At 35.6% G+C, this 22,798-nt stretch overlaps 1 protein-coding gene across 1 annotated transcript in view; it reads left to right on the top strand.

Moving 5' to 3' along the window:
• The first annotated feature begins 487 nt into the window (after window positions 1-487).
• The window catches only part of plch2a (phospholipase C, eta 2a), a 166,653-nt gene continuing 144,342 nt past the window's right edge, over window positions 488-22,798 (top strand). The window contains exons 1-3 of the mRNA XM_067395341.1: window positions 488-555; window positions 3,907-4,086; window positions 11,341-11,829. Coding sequence (XP_067251442.1) covers window positions 11,628-11,829 — 202 coding nt within the window. The 5' untranslated portion in view covers window positions 488-555; window positions 3,907-4,086; window positions 11,341-11,627. The remainder of the gene's footprint in view (window positions 556-3,906; window positions 4,087-11,340; window positions 11,830-22,798) is intronic.

Raw genomic sequence — 22,798 nt, 5'->3', positions numbered from 1 at the left:
ATGCAGTAAACACTATATAGGCCTATTGCATTTTTTATCATTATCATTATTATTATTATTTAATAACGCTATTGATTAATAGTTTAGAATTATTTCTCATTACATGTTACATATTAATTCAGTTTATTTTCTTATTTTCTATAATTCAGTTATTATTTGCATCATTCTTCTGTATCTGCTTTCATTTACTCTCTCTATTTAGCTGTTCACAAGTCAGCTCCTTTTACAAGGTTGTAAAACCTGTTTCTTTGTTACTCTAATGTGCTTAGATCAATCCGAACCATTAAAATTCAAAACACATACTCTAAACAACTTTATTCAGCTCTTTCCTAAGGCTGATCACGAAATCCATATTAAGGTCAGATTGCAGTCATGTAGAAGGCTGTTTACTCACAGTGGCAGTAAAGGAAGCACACTATTGTTTACACTTGAGCAAGGGATGGCTTTCTTTCTCATTGAGACTCCCATGTGATTTCTTGCAGGCAGAGGCGAGGTTGCACAGAGGGCAGTTGAGGAGACCTGATCGTGGATGGAGCAGCAATAGAGTCGTCTGAGGTAGGATGCTATGAATCACTGAATTAAGAGTCTGCTTGGTAAATTCATATGCATAGTGATACTAGGTTTTTATTAGGAATGCACAGGAATGTTGTAGAAGCAGAGAACTCACTTTAGTTTTGCAGTCTGGCCTTACAACTGGATCTATGAAGGTACTGCAGGGAACTGATATACTCAATTGTACTGAATGTGAACTAGTAGTAGGCCTATACTTCAAATCTTAAAAAAAAGAAGAAAAAAAGTACTTACTTGCAAGTATAATATTAATTAAATAAAAGGCCTTAAAGCGGAACTCAGCAAGATTTGCAAAGCTCCCCCTACAGGTTCCTTCAGTGAATCACACTGTCGTAAATACTCCAAGCACAGCTCTGGACTACAACGACTACAACGCTCACCAGCGCAGTAGTTTTGCAAATACAGTACAAGAAATCTCGATGGAGGTGGGTAATTTTCGAAATAGTCTTATAAAGTCATAATATATACATTGTTTTTGAATTACCGTAAAGCATTTTGTCACTCTCGCGTGAACGTGAACATGAGGCGAGATTGTGTCGGGTCGGCGCAGCTCAACTTGCAAGTGCTGTTTTCTGGCGTAGACGTGCCAAAGGGGGTTAGTGCACGCCTCAAACACACCACTACAAGTCAATTAACCATCGTAAGGACTTAGGCCCCGTCCACACGGAGACGCGTTTCAGTGAAACCGCACACATTTTTTATCGGATAGGCGTTTCGTCCACACGGATCCGGCGTTTTCGAAAGGTGAAACCGGTATTTTTTGAAACCGGGTCGTTGTCGTGTGGACGGGGCAATCCGTATATTTTCTGAAACGATGATGTCATCACCCCACGTGTCGACCCTAGTCAGACGCGCTAACACCACAAAACACCACCAACAACAGCAATAGCCGACTCTACATGCTTGTGTTCGTGCTGCAGAAGCTGCTGAACCAAAATAAAGTGTTATTTCTAAGCTTTGCTAAAGTTTGTATTCAGCGCGCAAGGTTTATGCGCATGCTCACAGTCTTCTTCGCTGCTTTAAGTGCATTTCTGCGGCAGAATTACAGCGCCACATAATGGTCTGGCATGTATACTACATCGTTTTGAGTCGTTTCAGTGGTTTCGTGTGGACGCAGATATTTTTTGAGACGAGGGAAAAAAAAGATCGGTTTAGGGTAAGCTCCGGCTTCGTGTGGACGTAGCCTTAGAAAACTATTTACGAAGGTAAAACAAGTTACTTAGTTGTGCTTTAAATAAAAAGTCTGCGTGAACCAGAAGTTGCAAACGACTTTTCTCCAGTGCTGTGACGTATTTCCAAGTGAAATGGAATATTGAATAGAGGGCAGAGTTTTACTTTAGCGCTCCTCCTCTCCATCTCTCGCTCATAGCAGACTAATGGTCGGAGGGGAGTGGTTTAAGCGATTTTAACCCATGCCGTCAAACTGATGTCATTAGAGAAGGGGCACCGTTGCAGAGGGGAGGAGCATTTTCAGATTTTGATTAAATATTATGGAGCCAAACAATTTTTTTGTGGAGAATGACTTGCACGGATGAATTGTTCACCACAAAACTAGCAATTTGAGCTAACAAAATAAATAAGGTCAATTTTGATTTCATATGTACTTTAAGTGTACTTACATAAGAGATAACTTCCATTATTTTTTAACACACTTAAGTGCACTTTTTAAAAGTACACTTATTTTGATGTATCAGCTACTAAAGCACATATAAATTACCTGATATAATTTTAACTGTAGTGTGTTATTCAGTATTACATTTTAAGTTATTATATTTTAAATGTACTGAATTGTAACTTCATTAAAAAATTGTAATTACAAATATATTTAAATGCATGGTGATATAGTTTCAGTAGAAATTACATTTAAGTATATTTTAGTTTACCATAAATGGTTGTCAATACATTTGGCAGTACATTTTAAACGTATTTCAAAGACAACTGAAGAAAATATAAAATTAATTATGAGGAAGTATTTAAGTCCTGCTTAAACAGCACTCTAAAGTTCAGCTTATACATTTAAACTATAATATGTTTTCATTTAATTGCAATTTGATTATGTGGCCAAAAACATTACATTCAGTTCAGTTAAGTATAATCTTTTAAAGTATATTATTTCCATATAATATTGATTAGTTTAAAGTGTAATTCTTCTTCTTCTTCTGTTTGAATCATATAGGCCTGGTTTCACAGACAGGGCTTAGACTAAACCAGGACTAGGCCTTAGTTCAATTAGAATATTTAAGCAGCTTTTATAAAAATGCCTTAGATGGAAACATTACTGGTGTGCATCTTGAGACAAAACAATGGCTCTGACATATTTTAAGATATCTCAGTAAAAGTTACTTTCAGTTAAAACAGCTCAAACATGCATATTAGTCTAAGACTTCAACCTGATATTATAGATAAATTATTTGATTCAGGTACTACCTGTGCTATAATAGGTGGAATAAAAAGTTCTTACAGGGTCTAGTAAAATATCACACACTCATTTGGTAATATTTTCATTATATAGTGGGCCAATAAAATATCAGATAGTGTTATGAGAAGCCACTTCAAGGACTTTGAACCCTTTTGTGCAGATTTATGAATGCACAGCACAGCAGACAGCATCTGCTGGATGTGTTAGTGTGAAATATCAGACAATATCAAGTAATTGCTCTGTTGAGCACTGCACAGTTGGTTGCTTCTATTAAAGAATCACAAAGAGCAAGATTAGTCATTAAATTCATATTACCATGGTTGCATAACACCATTTAATGTGTTCAGAAAGTAACTGATTTACCTTTAACCCATTTACCTGGCCTGTCTGAAAACACGTCTCTACACACAAAATGACGTGATTTTAAAAGTTGCAACACCGTTCTCCAGTATGCTAATGCTATTCTATATAAAGAGAGAGTTCATAAAACATAAACGTAAAGGACTGAAATATAACTCAAAATATAAACGCTGTTACCCCCCCCCAGACAGTCTATATTCTACTAATACTCTAATGAGAGTTAGTTAACATGTAGGTGCAATGTTACTTATAGTTAAAAGGGGATCATCAAAATAGAATGTTACCATAAACTCTTTTTCAAACTCAATTTAACATGATTTAAACAACAAAAATAATAAAACGTTGAAATGAGAATAAACTTCTTTCAATACTTGCAGACAATACAGCTATTTCCCATATGCTCTAGTTGTCTGCACTCCACCCCATATCCCGCCCACCTGTGCAAAGACTCCTCTGCCCTTACTTGTCCAATTTCGACGCAGGGAAAACTGTTGCTCCATAAGGGAACACCCACTGTGTACAAAGAGCTTTCAAATGACAACTTCCTTTACCTGCAGTATGGAGCTGTGTGCCTGAAGCTTTTTGCCTGCAATAAAAAAAAGGCATATTCTCTGTTCAAAAGAAGACCGGAGCTGTAAAACTGGTGCCTGGAGAAGTGATTTGCTCACTATCACATCATCTCCAGCTCACACTGTGAACTACCTGCTTCTGTTCCTTCAAGACCTGCTTTCACAAAGGTAACGTGAGACTTCACAATACTTTCACTGTACTTATTCTTTTCAACATTTAGTAATGAGAACGCAAAGGAGAGTTTACTCAGAAAAGTTTGTCTGGCACATGCCTGCAGAGATGTAGAACTGGATAAAAGATTGGAAAGATTGGTTTCTCAGTTTCACTTGGGTTTTTTTTTTTCTTTGAGAGTTTTGTATTCTGAAACTCAACACTTCTCACCTGGGTGCTTAGGTAGAAAGAATGAAAAAAAGAAAGACATGATAAACTTCTGAGGGGTCTGTTGTTGTGTTTTCTGTGATTGTGATCACACAAAAAACATGTCCAGGTTATACTTCACATCAAAATCAGAAGTAAAGAAATGTGAAATTATATTTTATTTAAAAAAATAAGTAATTTACGTTTTATTAAGGACCATTACTTTTTTTTGCATTGCATCAACATTTTCATGACATTTCAGCATGTCTCCTGACAAATTCACATTAACATAATAAATATTTATTTTAATTTAATTTTTTTTTGATAATTTCTATCATTATCATTGATTATTCTCATTAGACTCTCTATAATACTATAATGTTTAGTGTATATTTATTGCAAATGTTTCACCTTACTGTAATAAGAATGAGATTTTATTTTACACTATATAGATTTGTAGGAAAAATGTGCACAAGTTTTTGTTTTTATGTAAATAATCTCTATAGCATATTCATAGGAAAAACCTGATTTAATCTGTGTCTGTTAAACTTGACCTGTGCCTCAGGCTAAACATGAATCAGGCAGCCATAAATTAAAACTTAACCAGTGTACTTAGGCAGGGAACACCCTGCTATCTATGTCATTTCGGATGTTTATGTGCAATAATTATAATTCATCTGAGTCACTTTAGTTCCATTTAAAGTAAATTTTGTTTGTCAGTGTGGGTGACACAGTTATGCTTCTTTTCCTTTGGAAATCTCAACCCAAACACTGTGATGTAGGACGTCTTGCGAGTTGCAATGCGAACTGGTTGGTTGAAACTGAAATAGAAGGTCTATTGTGTCATTGTGTCTTGGTGAGCAACCCTGAGCGATCCACGGTCACCAGCCTGCCAGCTGGTATGCCATTAGCTTGTCAACACACATCTGCTATTTGCCGTGCACCATCTCTGATCTATTTTTCCATGTGGACAACATTAAAAACAACTATAAACCAGTAAAAACTATACAGACATTTGGCTTTCAGATACTGGAATGTTGTTTGTGCTGTGATAGTGTGTGTTTGGATCAGCCAGATTGGCCAGATCTCATGTTACGTTGTGTATTGAGTGCATTGTGTTGAGTGCAGGCTTGTTCTCGGGGGATGTTAAGATCAACCATGTGTCTTTGTTATTGCTTCACATTGCTTATGGCTTTACTTATCTGAAAGCAAATAATCTGCATGTTTTGTTTTTCTTTTATTATGTTGAAGGGAAGGAAATTAAGGACAAACATTTGCATACTCAGTGAGTTTCCTGTCAGCACCGTGCTCAGGTTGAACACACAATGGCTTTTGTGTGTCTTTCAGTAGCAGATTTAAAGAGGTGCCAGTGTCCGACTAGACATTTTGTGAGGCAATACATCTTCCTTACTTCCTATAAAACTGAAGTTCGATTGTTTCTGCCTCTGCTTTGAACCTGGGGTGAATGAGAGAGTCTGTAAACAACAGTGCTTCTGATTCATTCCACAATCTCTGACCTATTTCAGTCACTGAGCTTCAGATATCTTTGATGTCACATTAAAGGGTTAGTTCACCCAAAAATGAAAACTCTGTCATTTATTTCTTACCATCATACCGTTCCACACCCGTAAGATCTTCGTTGATCTTCGGAACACAAATTAGGATATTTTAGATGAAATCCGATGGCTCCGTGAGACCTGCATAGGGAGCGATGACGTTTCCTCTCTCAAGATCCATAAAGGTACTAAAACACATCTAAATCAGTTCATGTGAGTACAGTGGTTCAATATTAATATTATAAAGCGAAGAGAATATTTTTTTTGCGCCAAAAAACAAAACAAAATAACGACTTATTTAGTGATGGCCGATTTCAAAACACTGCTTCAGGAAGCTTCAGAGCGTTATGAATCAGTGTATCGAATCATGATAAAATCGGAAATCGAGGGTAATGCAGGTATGATATCATTGATAGGTGACGCATGGACACGGCCCGTGTCCTGATTAAAATCGCTTATTTCTCTGGATTTAAACATTCTTGGAAACATTTGGGATAATATAAGTACACAAGTCAACAAAATACAAAAAACAAAATAACGACTTATTTAGTGATGGCCGATTTCAAAACACTGCTTCAGGGAGCTTCAGAGAGTTATGAATCAGCGTATCGAATCATGATTCGGATCGTGTGCCAAACTGCTGAAATCACGTGACTTTGGGCGCTACAAACAGCTGATTCGACACGCTGATTCATTATGCTCCGATCACTAAATAAGTCGTTATTTTTTTTTTTTTTTTTGGCGCACCAAAAATATTCTCGTCGCTTTATAATATTAAGATTGAACCACTGTACTCACATGAACTGATTTAAATATGTTTTTAGTACCTTTATGAATCTTGAGAGAGGAAATGTTATTGCTGGCTATGGAGGCCTCACTGAGCCATCGGATTTAAACTTACGGTCTTACGGTAAGCAATAAATGACAGAATTTTCATTTTTGGGTGAACTAACCCTTTAATTTTGAATAGACGAGTGAACCTTAATGAACAGGTTGCATTTCACCTCCAAATAATTTTGTGATAATTACACACATTTCTCCCAAAATTATCATTGCTGTAATGTGTGAGGAAGGTGATTCTCATTTGATTCTCATTAATGCAGTGCTGTACTTTACTGTAATAAATAAATTTTTAGCATTTAAATCAGCATAAATTACATGTAGTACAACAAATGCTATCCCAATAAATAATAATTTACAGTTAGTACAACAGAAATAGAAAAGTATTATTATATTGCAATTTTAATCAAAATAAATTATTATTTTGTTACAACGCACTAAGGTAGATAAATGCACACTTGTCTTGACTTGTTTTGAAACAACGTATCCAATAATTATTTACAATATATAATTTTCCTGTTTGTTGTGAGAGCTGAATGAGGCCGCTGGTGCGATTGCAAATGAGAGACGAGCGCAACACATGTCTCGAGAGCAGCGTAACTTATATGCATATGTGAGGTAAAGCAGTGCTGATTTATCATAATAGATACATTTGTGTGTAACAGCACTTGTATACTGTTGCCCTCTTGTTGGTCGGAATTGTTTCTATTGCTCTCATTTATAAGTCGCTTTGGATAAAATCATCTGCTAAATGGCTAAATGTAAAATAAAGTCGCTATTTTGTATTCTCACCGTTTTATAATATTAAGGTTGAACCACTGTAGTCACATGAACTGTTTTAAATATGTTTTTAGTAGCTTTCTGGGCATTGAAAAGGGAGTGTTATTGCTGGCGATGCAGGCCTCACTGAGCCATCGGATTTTATCAAAAATAATTTGTGTTCTGAAGATTAACGAAGGTCTTACGGGTGTGGAACGACATGAGGGTGAGTAATTAATGACAGAATTTGGGTGAACTAACCCTTTAAAGTGTTTTTGTTGTTTCCATGGTTTCAACAAAATAAAACCGGAAATCGAGGGTAACACAGGTATGATATCATTGATAGGCGACGCATGGACACGGCCCGTGTCCTGATTAAAATCGCTTATTTCTCTGGATTTAAACATTCTTGGAAACATTTGGGATAATATAAGTACATAAGTCAACAAAATATATAACATTGTTATAGTTGTTTTTGAATATTTTAACCCAAAAATCTTACACATTGTGCCTGTAAGGTGTAGTCATATCTTTTCATAGAAAGACTTCATGCATAACAATGTTTATGACAAAGACATGCATATACAGTAAATCTCATAATGCTTCAAATGCGTGATTGATTATCATAAACAATAATTTGACACGCCCCTCAAAAAAAAAAAAAAAAAAAAAATTGCTTTAAGAATACCTTTATAATGCATATTATATACAGGCATGAAGCATTTCTAAAAAGACATCCATTGTTTTGTCTACTGAGGAATTTAAGCCCCAGACAGATTTGTTTTAGCTGAGACTGAGGTGTTTTAGAGGGAGGGGATCGGGGGGTTTTTTACCCCTCTCATCGCCTTGTCTGTTACCTGAGGCCAGGTGTTACATTGCTGACACGTCCAGTCCTGCATCCTCAGGTATCAACATGTCACGTCATACACAACAGGCACTCAAAGTGAACATTAAAGCCATTGTTCAGGTTAGCAGGCAGTTGACATGTCTCTAGCACACCTTAACGTCATAAAGTGGAATTCAGAAAGAGATCCTGTAAGAGATCAGCACTGATTATAATGGGAGTGTTCAACTGTTGTTGCTCTCTTGAAGTAGACTTCACTGACAGCCATGCAAAAATAAAAGATACGACTTAAGTGATTACATCATTTGTTTTTCATCCCTATACAGTAATATGAAAGTTTCCATTCATTCTTATGTTTATATGATACGCCTCACTGTTTGTGTTTCTGTGACATAGTACCATGGTATTATATTATATTGGATGTGGAACCAAAATAATACTGTGTTTTTTTAAACGTACCATGGCAATACGTCATTTTGCCACGGTTGTGGGGGTCACCATAATAATATCATGTTTTTCTGGATTGGATGTGTACAATAGCAATAGTAACACCATAGTTTTTAGACATGTGTATCATGGTAAAACAATTTTTTTCTTTTAAGTGCATGGTACATGAATGCGTTTCAGTATAAGCAAAGTGCCTTATAAAGGATTAGTTCACTTCAGAATTAAAATTTCCTGATAATTTACTCACCCCCATGTCATCCAAGATGTTCATGTCTTTCTTTCTTCAGTTGAAAAGAAATGAAGGTTTTTGAGGAAAACATTCCAGGATTTTTCTCCATATAGTGGACTTCACCAAGGTACAATGGGTTGAAGGTCCAAATTGCAGTTTCAGTGCAGCTTCAACATGATCCGTAATGCGTGATTACGTAATGCGTGGCTCAGTTACATTTGAAATCCATCCATTTTCCAAACAGCTTTATCCTCTACAGGGTCACAGTGATGCTGGAGTCAGTCCCAGTGTCTCGGGCCATAGATGGGTAACATTCTGTGTGGATGGCCAGTCTAATTCAGACATTTAAAATCTTTATATTTAAGGTTAAGAATGAATGTTGAAGCTGCAAGCATCAGTGCACGTTTAAAAGCAGGCACAACTGATGACATTGTCGTCAAGGTTTTCCTAAAGTTTGATTATATCCTGTCAATCAAAGGGGGGCAGAAAAACGTGTTCAGACTGTAACTCATATTGTGTGAAGAAAATCTATCTTGTATTAAATTTAAGGCAAGTTAACGCGACAACAACGCTTTAACAGTTAAAAAAGCGAAATTAAACCAGGCTCTATTTGACCCTATAACTCACCCGTAGTTCAGGGTTGCCACGGTTGCCACTTGCCAGATATGTCTGCAGTTTTTTTCCCTGCACTAAATATTAGGCCTATTTGTTGCAGGTCTCCCATCCAATAATCACAAAGAGCTTTGTTCTTTGTAACTTGTGATTAGAAACAAAGTCTCAGCTTTCAAATTTTGTCCATTTTATCACGAAAATCAAACAGTAAATGGCGTTTTGACGCTCTTAAATGCGATGTAGTGCCTCAGTTCAAGCCGCACCACGAAGCACGAGTCTTTTCTTTCATGTTAATACAAGTTATAGCTTGAACAAACATGCATGAACATCAAAAGGTATGATGCAGTACAACTTACCGAAATGAATGTCTCATGTAATCGTTCAATCAGTGTTTCAACCGCGGAAAGACGTCAATAAAACATCTTGTGAAAAATGTCACTTAAAGGATTAGTCCACTTTTAAATAAACTTTTCCTGATAATTTACTCACCCCCATGTCATCCAAGATGTCCATGTATGTCTTTCTTCAGTCAAAAAGAAATTAAAGTTTTTGATGATTTTTCTCCTTATAGTAGACTTCAATTGGCACCAAACGGTTTAAGGTCAAAATAAGTTTCACTGCAGCTTCAAATTGTTCAACACAATCCCAGATGAAAAATAAGGGTCTTGTCTAGTGAAACCATTGCTCATTTTCTGAAAAAATAAAAAATAAAAAATTGAAAATTATATAAGTTTTAACCTTAAATGCTCTCTTCTTCTTCTCCTCTATTAGAATTCCAGCAGTGTAGACACTGCTAAGCATAATACTGCCCTCCACAGGCCAAAGTTTGAACTAATTGTTATATACAATTGAACTAGCATATTGCATATAAAAATTAGTTCAAACTTTGACCTGTGGAGGGCAGTATTATGCTTAGCAGTGTCTACACTGCTGGAATTCTAATAGAGGAGAAGAAGAAGAGAGCTAGTTCAAGATGAGCATTTCTGATTAAAACATATATAATTTTCAATTTTTTTCAGAAAATGAGCGATTGGTTTCACTAGATGAGACCCTTACTTCTCATCTGGGATCATGTTTGAACAATTTGAAGCTGCATTGAAACTAATTTTGACCTTCAACTGTTTGGTGCCCATTGAAGTCTACTATAAGGAGAAATCCTGGAATGTTTGCATCAAAAACTTTAATTTCTTTTTGACTGAAGAAAGAAAGACATGGACATCTTGGATGACATGGGGGTGAGTAAATTACCAGGAAAAGTTTATTTAAAAGTTGACTAATCCTTTAATGTTGCTTTTAGGCTACCTCAGGAAAGTCAGGAAATGTTCACAGTCCATTAGTTAGCTATAAATAAACAGTAGATATGAACTTATATATATATACACACATAATAAATTTGCCATGAAGACAAGTATTTATGAAAACTACCTTATGTGTATACAAGCATTATTTGAGTGTATCTGAAAATAAACAGTATTTTAATATAATAGCTCTGTTGTTAATTTTAACATCTAATATTATATTAATGTACCAAATTAGAGGGTTCCTTGTTAAGAGTACATTTTACAAGAAATTACTATTTCAGTCTTTCTAATTTAAAATTTCATGTTTAATTCAATGCGTTACTTGTTTCTTTTGGAAATATTTGTTAAATTTACTAGCAGTTTATAGGTAAAAATGGTTTCAAAGTAAATCCTAAACATTTATTTTTCATTGTATAAGAATGTTTATAAAATGTATGTTTAGTTTGTAAAGTCTTGCATTTGCCCTGTGTTAACAGGTGTGCACCCCGCTGCAGGTGTGGTTTTGTTCCAGGCCATCGGTACACTGACCTCGTCCTGTCTGCAGGTCAATTACTGGCTGTGGAGCTCCGTCAGATGGTTGTACCACACCTCCAACCCTAAACACTCACAAAGACACTGACTCTGTCTGAACATCTGTTAAACTTCCTTTACACTGAAAACCAGGAGATCTTTCTTTTTCATCAAGAAGAGCACCACTGGGAAAACGACGGACAGCTTTTTCAGGATTTTGTAGAACATACATGACTGTTCCTGGGGTTGTTTAATGGTTTCGCAATTAAAGAAACTAAGCAATATGGATACAGTATCTCTGAACACCTCCATGTTCTCTGGCAGACAGAGCATCTGTACGGATTCTCCCAATTTGTCCATGAGATCTATAGGTTTCACCAATGACACAGATTCTTCCCGCAGCAGTACACTCTTACACTGGAACTTCTTTCTGGCTGGCAACTACATCAGTGTGGGTGAGTTCTTTTTATAAAGACAAAAAAGGCACAAGGAAAAGTTCACCCAAAAACATAAAGTCAATACCGCTCAATCCAAGCCCTTTCATTTTGTTGGAGGAATATAAGTAATTTTAGATTTTTCATGAAGCAATTTTTCATGCAACAATGATTAAAAGTTACCAATGTTTGTCATAACCAACCACACACAAAAGCTAAATAAATAAATAAAAAACTCACTGCAGCTTGCACCTAACCCTCAAAGATGTTGTGCATCATTTGCATCAAATTTAATAATTTAAGTCACTTACAACAGACCTTTAATTTTTTTTGGTGAACAATTCCTTTAATATCGCTGAGTGGCTATGTGTTGTGCTCTTATAAGGATGAAACATTCCATATTTTGGAATGTTTGGAGATTTTGCTAATAAAAATTTGGGTTCCATTTGTTCCATATTAATATTTTAGCTAAAGTCAACAATATTTCAAGACTGAACAGACAAGACTGAACAGCAGATCTCTTGCTGCTAGACTCTTTTTAATCTCTTAATAAACATGTTGTACTATCATTTTGGCTGCTGGTAAAAGATGTACAACATCTCCTGAGTCACCATGTTTGATCTCCTTAATGAATCACTTATTGTTCACAAAGCTCTCGAAATGTATGTTTATAATGGCTGTATTACAATGCAGTGATCAGTTTATTGGGTGCGCCTGACTCTGAGTCTTTCATGTATGTGAGGTTATCTCTCAAATAATGTCTACAGCTAATCATATAGCACAAAGTTTAAATCAGATTAAAAGGCTGGTGCTGACAATTCTCCGACATTCAGCTTGCTTCCTCAGGAATGAAGGACTTGTGTTTTGTGGTTTGCGTAAAGCCCCAATGGCATTAAAAAGTGATGATTGCATAATTGAACGTTGAGGAAACAGTCTCTAGCAGTGGGAGATTAGAACATTATTTTTATATCTCAGATTTTGAACTTAAAAAGCTGAATTATACATCAGCTTATTCTTCAAATTTGTATAATTAATCTACAAAATCACTTTTGTTTTGTCTTGCCCCATTGACTTCAATTGTAAGTTTATTCTGCTAAATGTCAAATTTGTTTACTTTTACAAACTGAGGGATGAGTGGAAACTATTGTTTGAAGAACATTCCTTTAGTTTCACTTAATTGTATTACCAGTATCAAATTTCCAAGGACAGTATTTGAGTTAATTCTGTTAAAGTTTTGCCATGAAAAAAAATTGCCATGACAAATCTCTTGTGATACTAATTTCTGCATCACACACAACATGTAAATGCTGGGAATCTAATTACAGTTCTCTTGGATTTATTTAAGCTTACATGTGTTTGCTGTCTCAATGAGGGCAATTACTGGTAATTACTTGTTGAAGGTGACATACAGTACACACGACACATAAAAAACAATTTGCAACATCATCAGGATTCCATAACATTTACACAGCGACATGTTTCATTTAACGGTCAGTTTAAAGCTGACTTGATTCAATTTTGATAGCATGCTTTACTATTTTGTTTAAATGAATTTATCCTCATTTGTTCCGAGTGGGCAGATTATTTAACGGATCCCTGTGTGGCTGTGTGGGCATAAGAGAATTCCCCTTACATAGGTCTTACAGTTACTCTACATAGCACATTTCCTTGAAAGAATTCAGAGTTGGCTTCATCTGGGTTGTGCAACATTCAGAACTCAATTGAGAATGAAATCTCAATTTCATTCCAAAATTTAAGCAAACAAGATTTTAGATGCGTAATACATCACGGTGATGTCTGCATACACTTTTTAGAGTGTTTGCTCATCTGCAATATGTCTCTACGATGTTTTGTGATGTTAAATAGACATTTAGAAAACATCTTTAAGGTGTTTATGACTTAGAATGCATCTGAAACTGCTTCTTCTAAGATGTTTATCAGATGTTTGTACACAACAGATGTTTTCCAGACTAAGCACTCTTTAGCAGACATCTTAGAGACGTACCTGTGCAATCTGGGCTGTCTGTTGTTGCCAATTGAATTTAAATTCATAATTTGAATTAACTAACCACAGTATCTATGCAAAAGAGGTCTAATAATATATATTTTTTTTTTCATAGCCCCCAGTATATTTTGTTGTATGAATATCTGAACTTACAATATATCAAAAGAAAGAACTGAGCCTCTGCTTTTAAAGGGTTTGTTCACCCCAAAATGAAAATTCTGTCATTAATTACTCACCCTCATGTCGTTCCACACCCTTAAGACTTTCATTCTTCTTCGGAAACCAAATTAAGCTATTTTTGATGACAGAATGCTGTCAGATTTCCTTCCATAGACTGCCTTTGCAACTACCACTTTGACACTTCAAAAACGTGCTACACACCAGAAGCTTTGTGTTACGCAACACGTTTGAGCTTCCGGAAGAGGTTCGTTCTCACGCGTGTAGCAGGTTTGGTTAAACTTCTGCTTATGTTCATCAATGTTTACATGCGAGTAAAAGCCTAAATTAAATCTGTTCGTCATAACAAGCGGTCGAGTCTCTTCAGAAAATTTGGACTAAACTACTCGATTCATATGTATTAGTTTTCTGATCTCTTTATGAAGTTTTTGAAGCGTCAAAGTGGTAGTTGCAAAGGCAGTCAATGGAAGGAAATCTGACAGCAATATGTCATCAAAAGTATCTTAATTTGTCTTCTGAAGAAGTGCAAAAATCTTACGGTGTTGAACAACATGAGGATGAGTAATTCATGACAGAATTTTCATTTTGGGGTGAACTAACTTGTTTAAACAGACAAACAAAAAATGTAGCTTCATGCAGTCTTTTTTTATCAACACTTGAATGGGACTAAGTATCATTTAAAAAAGCAATATTTTGAACAAAAAGCTGAAAAAATTGCTTCCCCCACCCCCCAAAGACTACATCTGTATCAGATTCAGAAGGATATTCAAAACATAAACAGAGTAGATCGAGTCCATCAACACCCCCAAATCTTGCACAGTCATGTACTTTGACATTTCATTTGGTAACATCAGGCAGTTTTGATTTATATGCTGTTTGATGTTTGATGATCGAGTTAGCGATGCATCTGTCACTTGTTTCTGCTTCCCTTGTTTTTGCACCCAGAGATCAGTGTTGCCAACTAATTTTCAGGGGAAGTTGCTAAAGGCAGATCGTTTTGTTGCTAAAAGTTGCTAAATGACATTGTGACGTAATTGCGCCATGACGTCATTACGTAATCGCAACGCAAAACTTCATAGATATTATTTGAAATGCTAATTCAGATTTGTTTGTAAAATAAATACACACGCATTTTTAAAATGAATACAAACACTTTTTTATGACCAGATTTATTTTTATTTTTAAATACAACATTGAAATTGAACAGGTAAACACTTTTGAACAATTACATATGTAGGCTATTTTCCTTTTAACCAGTGAAACTACAAATGAACTGAACAATTAAAGCCCTGTGGTAGTTAATATGCTACCGCTAAATGATCGTGCCTTTTTGTGTAGCCCCGCCCCCACTTGTTGTCTTTTGTCTTGATGTCTTTGTTGTCTTTTTGTCTTCCGATCTTAAGGAATTATGAATCAACCGCTCAGTCTATTTAGCTAGTTTGTACGTGTGCTGTTTTGATTAGTCGCTTTCCAAAAGTTGCTAAAAGTTGCCAAATAAATGTTAAAAATTGCTAAATTTGTTGCTAGGTGCTTTTTGGAAAATTTGCTAGTGTAGTCTGAAAAGTTGCTAAATCTAGCAACAAAATTGCTTAGTTGGGAAAACTGCCAGAGATTCTGTACTCTTTCAGAAGATGTGTAATAGCGTCCCCTACCATATAACAGCGAAAACATGGATTATTGTACAATTCCGGCAATGCTGGGGACGCGTTGTGTCATAAATTATGTAAAATTCTGTCAATGCTGGGTAAGCATTGTGTCATGAATGATGTAAAAATCATTCATGACACAATGGTGGAGAAAGGGTAAATCAGGGATTCACCTAGTCCAAGTGTTTGACATCATAAGATCATCTGTTATAATTTGTTACACTTACCAATGGTAACTTGCCAGGACATGTTCTATGTAAAGGATAACGTCAGTAACAAAAGTTTCCTATTATCAAAGCTCCTTATCTTTGTACAAAAGCACCTTTTGAGTTTTCTGCATGGGTGGACTCTTAGTTCACTTCCAAACCTTATGTCAAACGTTCCACTTTCCAATTCCACCGGCAACTTGCCCCGACAAGCCACTGTCAGAGGCCCGTTGAAACAACAGCTACAAAAGCAAACAAAACCATAGGCCCCATTCATCATCATCATCATCATCTCCTGACAGTGGTTACAGAATCCCTGCAGCCTGTCAGACACTCACACATTGATTACTCACTGGGCTCCGTGACACTTCCTGTTAGGACACATTTTATTTCCTGCTAGCACATATACTTTGATTTACACCGTACATCACACATCATTACACAACATATTTACACAATATTGAGTGTAAGGCTCTTTACACAGATTGTACAAGTTGGATAAAAACTGTGTTTTGATTGCTCTTCATGAGGTGTTTTTATTCAAATCTAAAGGTTTTGAATTTGAGCTGATGCATTCAGGTGCCTTCTCTTATTATCCAATAGAGGGCAGAATTAGTCCTTTTGTGGTCTTAATGTTATGTTCAGAATGGCCCACTATCGTACTACTCTTACTATTTCTGCAGTATTCACTGCGTACTGTAGTGCATATTTATGCATATAGAATACGACCTACGGCATTTGCCAAAATGTGTAGCGTACGGACAGAGCATTGCTTGGGATACTGTTTCCCACATGTGCTCAGCTTGACCTTCCATTCCAGCATAATGAATGACCTGTGTGTTTTCTTGACTCTTTATTTGAATGTTAAAAATGTAATATAACTGTTTATTTTTACATGAACTCGCTGAATTCAACATGCAATTATGCAAAATTGCACAATACTGTTTTACACTTTTTTTTTAAACCATGGGACATTTGCGCAATAAAAAACTGCAGTGTTTACATGTCTTGGAATGCTAGATTGCTGCAGAATCTTCCCATGACAATATGCTGTATATTTAATGACTAGTCATATATAATTATGCTAGTTACAGTATTTTACAATAAAGTCCTCTTAAAATCTCTAAAACTCATTGTACTTGTGTCTGTAGCGATTAGCAACATAATGAATCACTTGTTACTGAATCTTTCATATTGATTTACATGTACAGCTGTTCTGTGCCTTCAAGCCACACTCACTTACACGACTTCCCGTGTAAATAATTTTTATTTCAGCGGCGCTGTGTAGATGTGGAATAGCATATCACTGGGTGTTCGATCACCAGTCCAAAAAAGTAATTGCTAAGCAATAATTCTTTAATTTAACGGGTCATACTCTCACACACACACCAAAATACATCAGAGCATATCTGTATCCAAGCCATTTGTGATTTTGATTTTGTAACTCATTTTAGTCTACTGCAATATTCACAGCCGAATACAGAATAATGTATATAATATAACTGCTTTTGGTGTTTTTTGTTTTTTGTTTCTGAAAAAAAGTTTCTTTTTTTAATTTGATGCTATCGCTCATTTGTCATCCTTCTTCAAAAAAAAAAAAAAAAAACACATGTGAAAAGTTTTATACATGTCCCTCATGGATCAGTATAATCAGGTACACCTTGTTACTTCTTTGCCTCTCTGTGATTCTGCCTGTGTGTGTTTATTTATTTATTTATTATTTTTACAGAGGGCCATCTTCATATTGATGGGCTTGATTACTCAGGAAACAATTTTGCTTGCTTCATAATCAAAAAATCAGAAAAAGGCTTTGATGGTTATGTATGCACTGTACAGCCTGAATAATCACAAAGCAAAAGTAGGCCACTGATTTTTTTCTCGACTCACGTGCCCTCCTCAATCTAGTCAACAAGCCAAAAACCCCTCCCCTCCCCGCAGTATTATTAAAATAAAGCAGTACTATCCAGAACAACACTTATTAATATTGCTGTACAAAGAGAACTTGTACCTTTCCTATTGTACACCTCTGTTCAAAAGTTTAGGTTGTTTTTTTTTTTGTTTTTTTTAAAGAAGTCTCTTATGTCACTAAGGCAGCATTTATTCGATAAAAATAGTTCTATTGTGAAATATTTTTACAATTTAAAATAACTGTTCTCTATTTTAATATATTTTAAAATGCAGTTTATTTCTGTGATGGTAAAGCATTTCAGAATTCATCAGTCTTCAGTCACATGATCTTGAGAAATCCTTTTAATATGCTAATATACTCAAGTAACATATCTAATTCAGACAGCTAACTATAGAGGATATGCACGTTACGTCACTGTCATCTGAAGTGAGTGGCAAAAAGACTGCCGAAAGTTAAAGAAAAGAGAAGCAAATGAATTGCTGCAATTCACAGAAACAGCTGGACTCCAGGCAGAGAAACGTGGATTTGCAGTTTTTATTTTGTCAATATGTTGAATTTTGGGGTAAAATCATACCCTATATATTGTATTGCTATATTGTATTGACAACTCATCAATTAATTATTTACCATCTTACCATTCATACTTGGGTGTTTTTAAATAAACACTGACAAAGACTATACATTGATATACTGTAAGTGATCACCGTGATTTAGGCCTACCTATATTGTATTTATATAAAGAGTACACAGGAAAATTTGCTTTATGTATTTCCCCGGGCATTGAAATCAGACACATATAAATGTCTGGAAACATTTATTTCCTGTTTGGAATTTTAACAAAATTCCTGGCTGCATGTCAGTATCCATGGATTACTGGATCTTTGGTATAAGTTGTAACAGTAACACGATCAAGTCCAACCTTTAGTTTAATCGTTTGTTTTACTCGTGTTTTACTTGTTTTTCACTTGCATTTTTGCAGTTTCCCCTATTAAATCCAGTCATGCTGCAGGCTCTTTTGCCACTCAGTCCGGCTGAGGGTGCATGTTCCGGCGGAAAAATGACGTCAATACATACCCTCTATAAACAGAATGACAGTTTTACTAACTTTAATTTGTTCAACAAGAATCTTTTTCAAACGGCTTCACTATGACAGTAGTTCACTTGAAAGAGAAAACATAGTAGCTAACCGCTAATGCCTTTGCGGCAACTCTAAGAATGCATTATGTACTTGTTTTTCATTGTGAATTTCGCTCTGACACGTTTTGGAATGAAGCACTGTGATTCTGAGCTTGTGTAGCTACACACTGTTAAAAAAAACAAAAAATTATGAAAAAAAAAGAGGTAAAAATAGCAGCTGTGGTTGCTGAAACTTTACCATAAAAATGGTAACAACATTTTAGGTTTTACGGAAGAGATCCTACTAAAGTACAAAAAACCTTTGCACCTGTATAACATACTGATAACCACCATAATAATACAGGTGTTTAAAGAGACAATAAACATGCAATAAACATTAAGTAAGCAACATAAGATAATAAACCTATTAGATACAAAAACTAAGAAATATAATTATATATATGAAATAATGGTGTAAATTATTAGATGACTTACATTTTTACTACCGAAATCTAATAATTTAACAGTATTTTACTGTAAAATTACATAAATTGTTCCTTAGATTTATTTTCTCATTGTATATAGTAAAGGAAATTACAAATAACTACTATAATTACTATAGCATTTTACTGTTTTCTTTTATTGTTAAAATTACTATATAGAATTATTATTTATGCACTTGCGTAAACTATGTGTCTCATACAGATACAGCTCATTTGACTCTGTCCAACTTGGTTGTCCTTTAAGTTATTTCAGGATAAAGAACAGGGCAAACTGAATTTAAAAAAAAAAAAAAAAAAAACAAAAAAAAAAAACGCCAATTTCACAGTTTATAGTTTTGCACATCTGTGGCAAAGATCTTCTCATTTATCTGTTATTTGGATCCACTTCACTGGCTCTCTTCTCTAAACCCAGCACCCATACTCATCATTAAATTGTTTTTGTTTGTTTCACGTCTGCAGATGTGGTGCTGGACTCTGCTTGAAGATTTTCATCTGCACCCCTCTTACTACTATGAAAATAAGACTATGAAGTATAAAACATTGAATAATTGGCTTGTATGCATGTGGCTGAATCTTTGGCAGTGTTAGGGGACTTTCAATATTTTTTGAAACATAACTCTTTTAATTGATATTGTAATATTACTAGTCAGATATAGAGTACCCATGTTCTGTAAGCCAATGGAATTTCTTTGGAGTCAGAGTTGGATTTGAATGGGGGTAGAATTGGGCGCAACATCTGACAACGCTGTTAGGTTTCATGCAATTGAGAATTAAATGTGATTTACAATAAGTTCCCGCAGTAAAGAGCCCTTTTTTGTGCTGATGTAGTTGTGTCAATACATGTGTTTAGTTGTTGTGGTGCTACTCTGAAGAGCTTCAGGAATGGAATAATTGTTCCATTGCTTATCAGTGAGTCGTCACCATTCATGCACTTATAGTTGTGCTGAGCAAGAGAATCAACAGGCTTCAATGGCTCTCTTAAGGAAGCCATCAGGGCTAATCAGGATGATGCGAAAGGCCATCAGTGTAAATCCACAGCCATTTTTCCCCCACAAATAGCCATGCTTTATGTGTTTATGAGCTGCACTAAAGGGCACATTAAGGCAGAAATGTACTGCTATAAGATACGGATATGTTGGCTTAATAGCTTACTCCTGTCATGATGTTTTAAGCAAGCTCTTCAGGGAGAGTTCTCTAATGTTCCTACTTTGATTTTCTAGTTTCTGACCACTGTGACACACTGCTTTGCAGAAAGCATTTCTTTTTGGAAGAATTGAAACAGAAGCCTCTGACTGTGTGAAAACCATTTAATAAAAACGATTGACAGAGAAGAATGAATTGCGCATTCAACTGTCCATTGTAGCATTTTTCATAGATATTGACATTACATTATTGATGTGAGAACTTATTGTTCTGCTGTGCGTCTGTCTGAACGTCTAAGTATTTCAGTGTCAATTGCACAATGTAAGATTGTTGTTAATCTTTCTCAGATATTCATATCAATTCAAGATAAATTCATTAAAGCTGTTGTTCTGAGTTCAGTGGAAGGGACTCTGGCAACAGAATATCTATCTATCTATCTATCTATCTATCTATCTATCTATCTATCTATCTATCTATCTATCTATCTATCTATCTATCTATCTATCTATCTATCTATCTATCTATCTATCTATCTATCTATCTATCTATCTATCTATCTATCTATCTATCTATCTATCTATCTATCTATCTATCTATCTATCTATCTATCTATCTATCATCTGAGTAGAATCACATTTACATTTCCAACTGAAATTTTCATACCAGAATTTACCGTTTTTTACAATTATTATTGATAATAATTAACTTCATTACAAAAACAATTTTTTTATAAATTTTCTCAATTTCATCATTTTCAATGGCATTGCTTGACAGTAAATTCTTGAGCCAATGTAACGTTTCTATGTTTATACTTTAAGCTCCTATTGGTAGTTATGTTAATATTCTTCTCATTATAACTCTTGTGAAATGCTGTAAACCTTGCAGTAAAATGTCTGAAATTACGGAAAACTCAGAACGCCTCCAGATAAGTAGCCAATTAGACTGAAGCTTGCATTTTTTAAAAGCTTTTGCCATTTTAGTGTGCAAAATTCATCAAGAAGCACACTAACAGTGACCTAAAATCATTCATTTTCGATGAGAACTGGCAATTAGGCAACAGAATAGTTGGAATTCAACTTTATGTGAATATGCAGCAACATGATAAGGCTTTTTCCAACAGGAGTAAAGACAGCGATGCTCATGCGATCCCTCCTGATACTACTGATACACCAGTCGAGTAAGAATATTTACTTGCACCAACAGTACAGTATAGCTGGTCAACCTCCAATGATTTAATCACTGTCCTTATAAACGCCCGTTCAGTCTGGGGACGATGCACAAGCTTGCCGTTTGAAGCTGAGACTTTTGTCATCACATAAATCCCGTTCAAAATGCAATGCATTTTTATTCACACCAAATTGCAGTTTCTTTCCATTTATTGCTTGTAAATCCTGTTGCTTTATAAATGAGATGTTAATGTTGTGTTTGTAGTTTGAGAAAAGCTCTTAGTTTCATGTGCCCAGAGTCATCTCAGCCATGATTCAGCATAGGAGACATTATGAGCTGCAGATGATGGATAACACCACTGAGAATATGACTTATCTCTCTCTTCCCTGGGGAAAGTGATTTAGCTCCATTTTTGCTCTTTTATCCCCAATTGTTTTGAAGAGCGTGAAACCCAGAGGATGGGGGATAATGTGGAGTAGAATCGAAACCTCCTGCTGGGGGTTGAAATCCCACTCTCCCTGTTTTGTGTGGTTTGATTGCTGTAGAAGCAGGTAAGCGTTTTGATGCATTTAAGCGTGTGACATCTATCATGACAACACCTGAAACGTAGGTTTCCTTAGCAGAGATGTCATAAGCAAGTGCAGAAAATGCTGAGAAAATTAGAGGAAAAAATAAAGACACACAACACAGAGAAGTGAGGGATGATTTTGGCCCTATTCCAATTTCCAGTGAGCTACATTGATGTCTGTTGCCTATATAAGCTTTTAAAAGGGGCTTTCACATATACAGCAACTAAGAGTTGATTTGAGGGAATGAAAGTGACAATGACCACTGGCAATGCCAGTTAAATTGGTAGCAGCAAAATCAATGACCATGACAGGTGGAATCTGGCTGATGGAGTTGGATACAGTGAGTGGTAAAGTATAGAAAAACTTATAAGTGGTCAACAGTACAGAAACGCTGCAACCTTATTTTATTTTGCCAGTTTTAATTGCCTATATTTAAAGGTGCAGTAAGTGATTTCTGTGAGCGAGAAGGAGATTTGAGGAAAGACTGTAGAAAGAGAGATGGCTGAGAGACATTACCTTTCACATTACAAAACGGACACAGAGGTTGCG

The sequence above is a fragment of the Chanodichthys erythropterus genome, chromosome 9, assembly GCF_024489055.1.
Source record: "Chanodichthys erythropterus isolate Z2021 chromosome 9, ASM2448905v1, whole genome shotgun sequence".
NCBI classification, from domain to species: Eukaryota; Metazoa; Chordata; class Actinopteri; order Cypriniformes; family Xenocyprididae; genus Chanodichthys; species Chanodichthys erythropterus.
The sequence above is the reverse complement of the archived record's forward strand: the minus strand, read 5'-3'. Positions and strand labels throughout refer to the sequence as shown.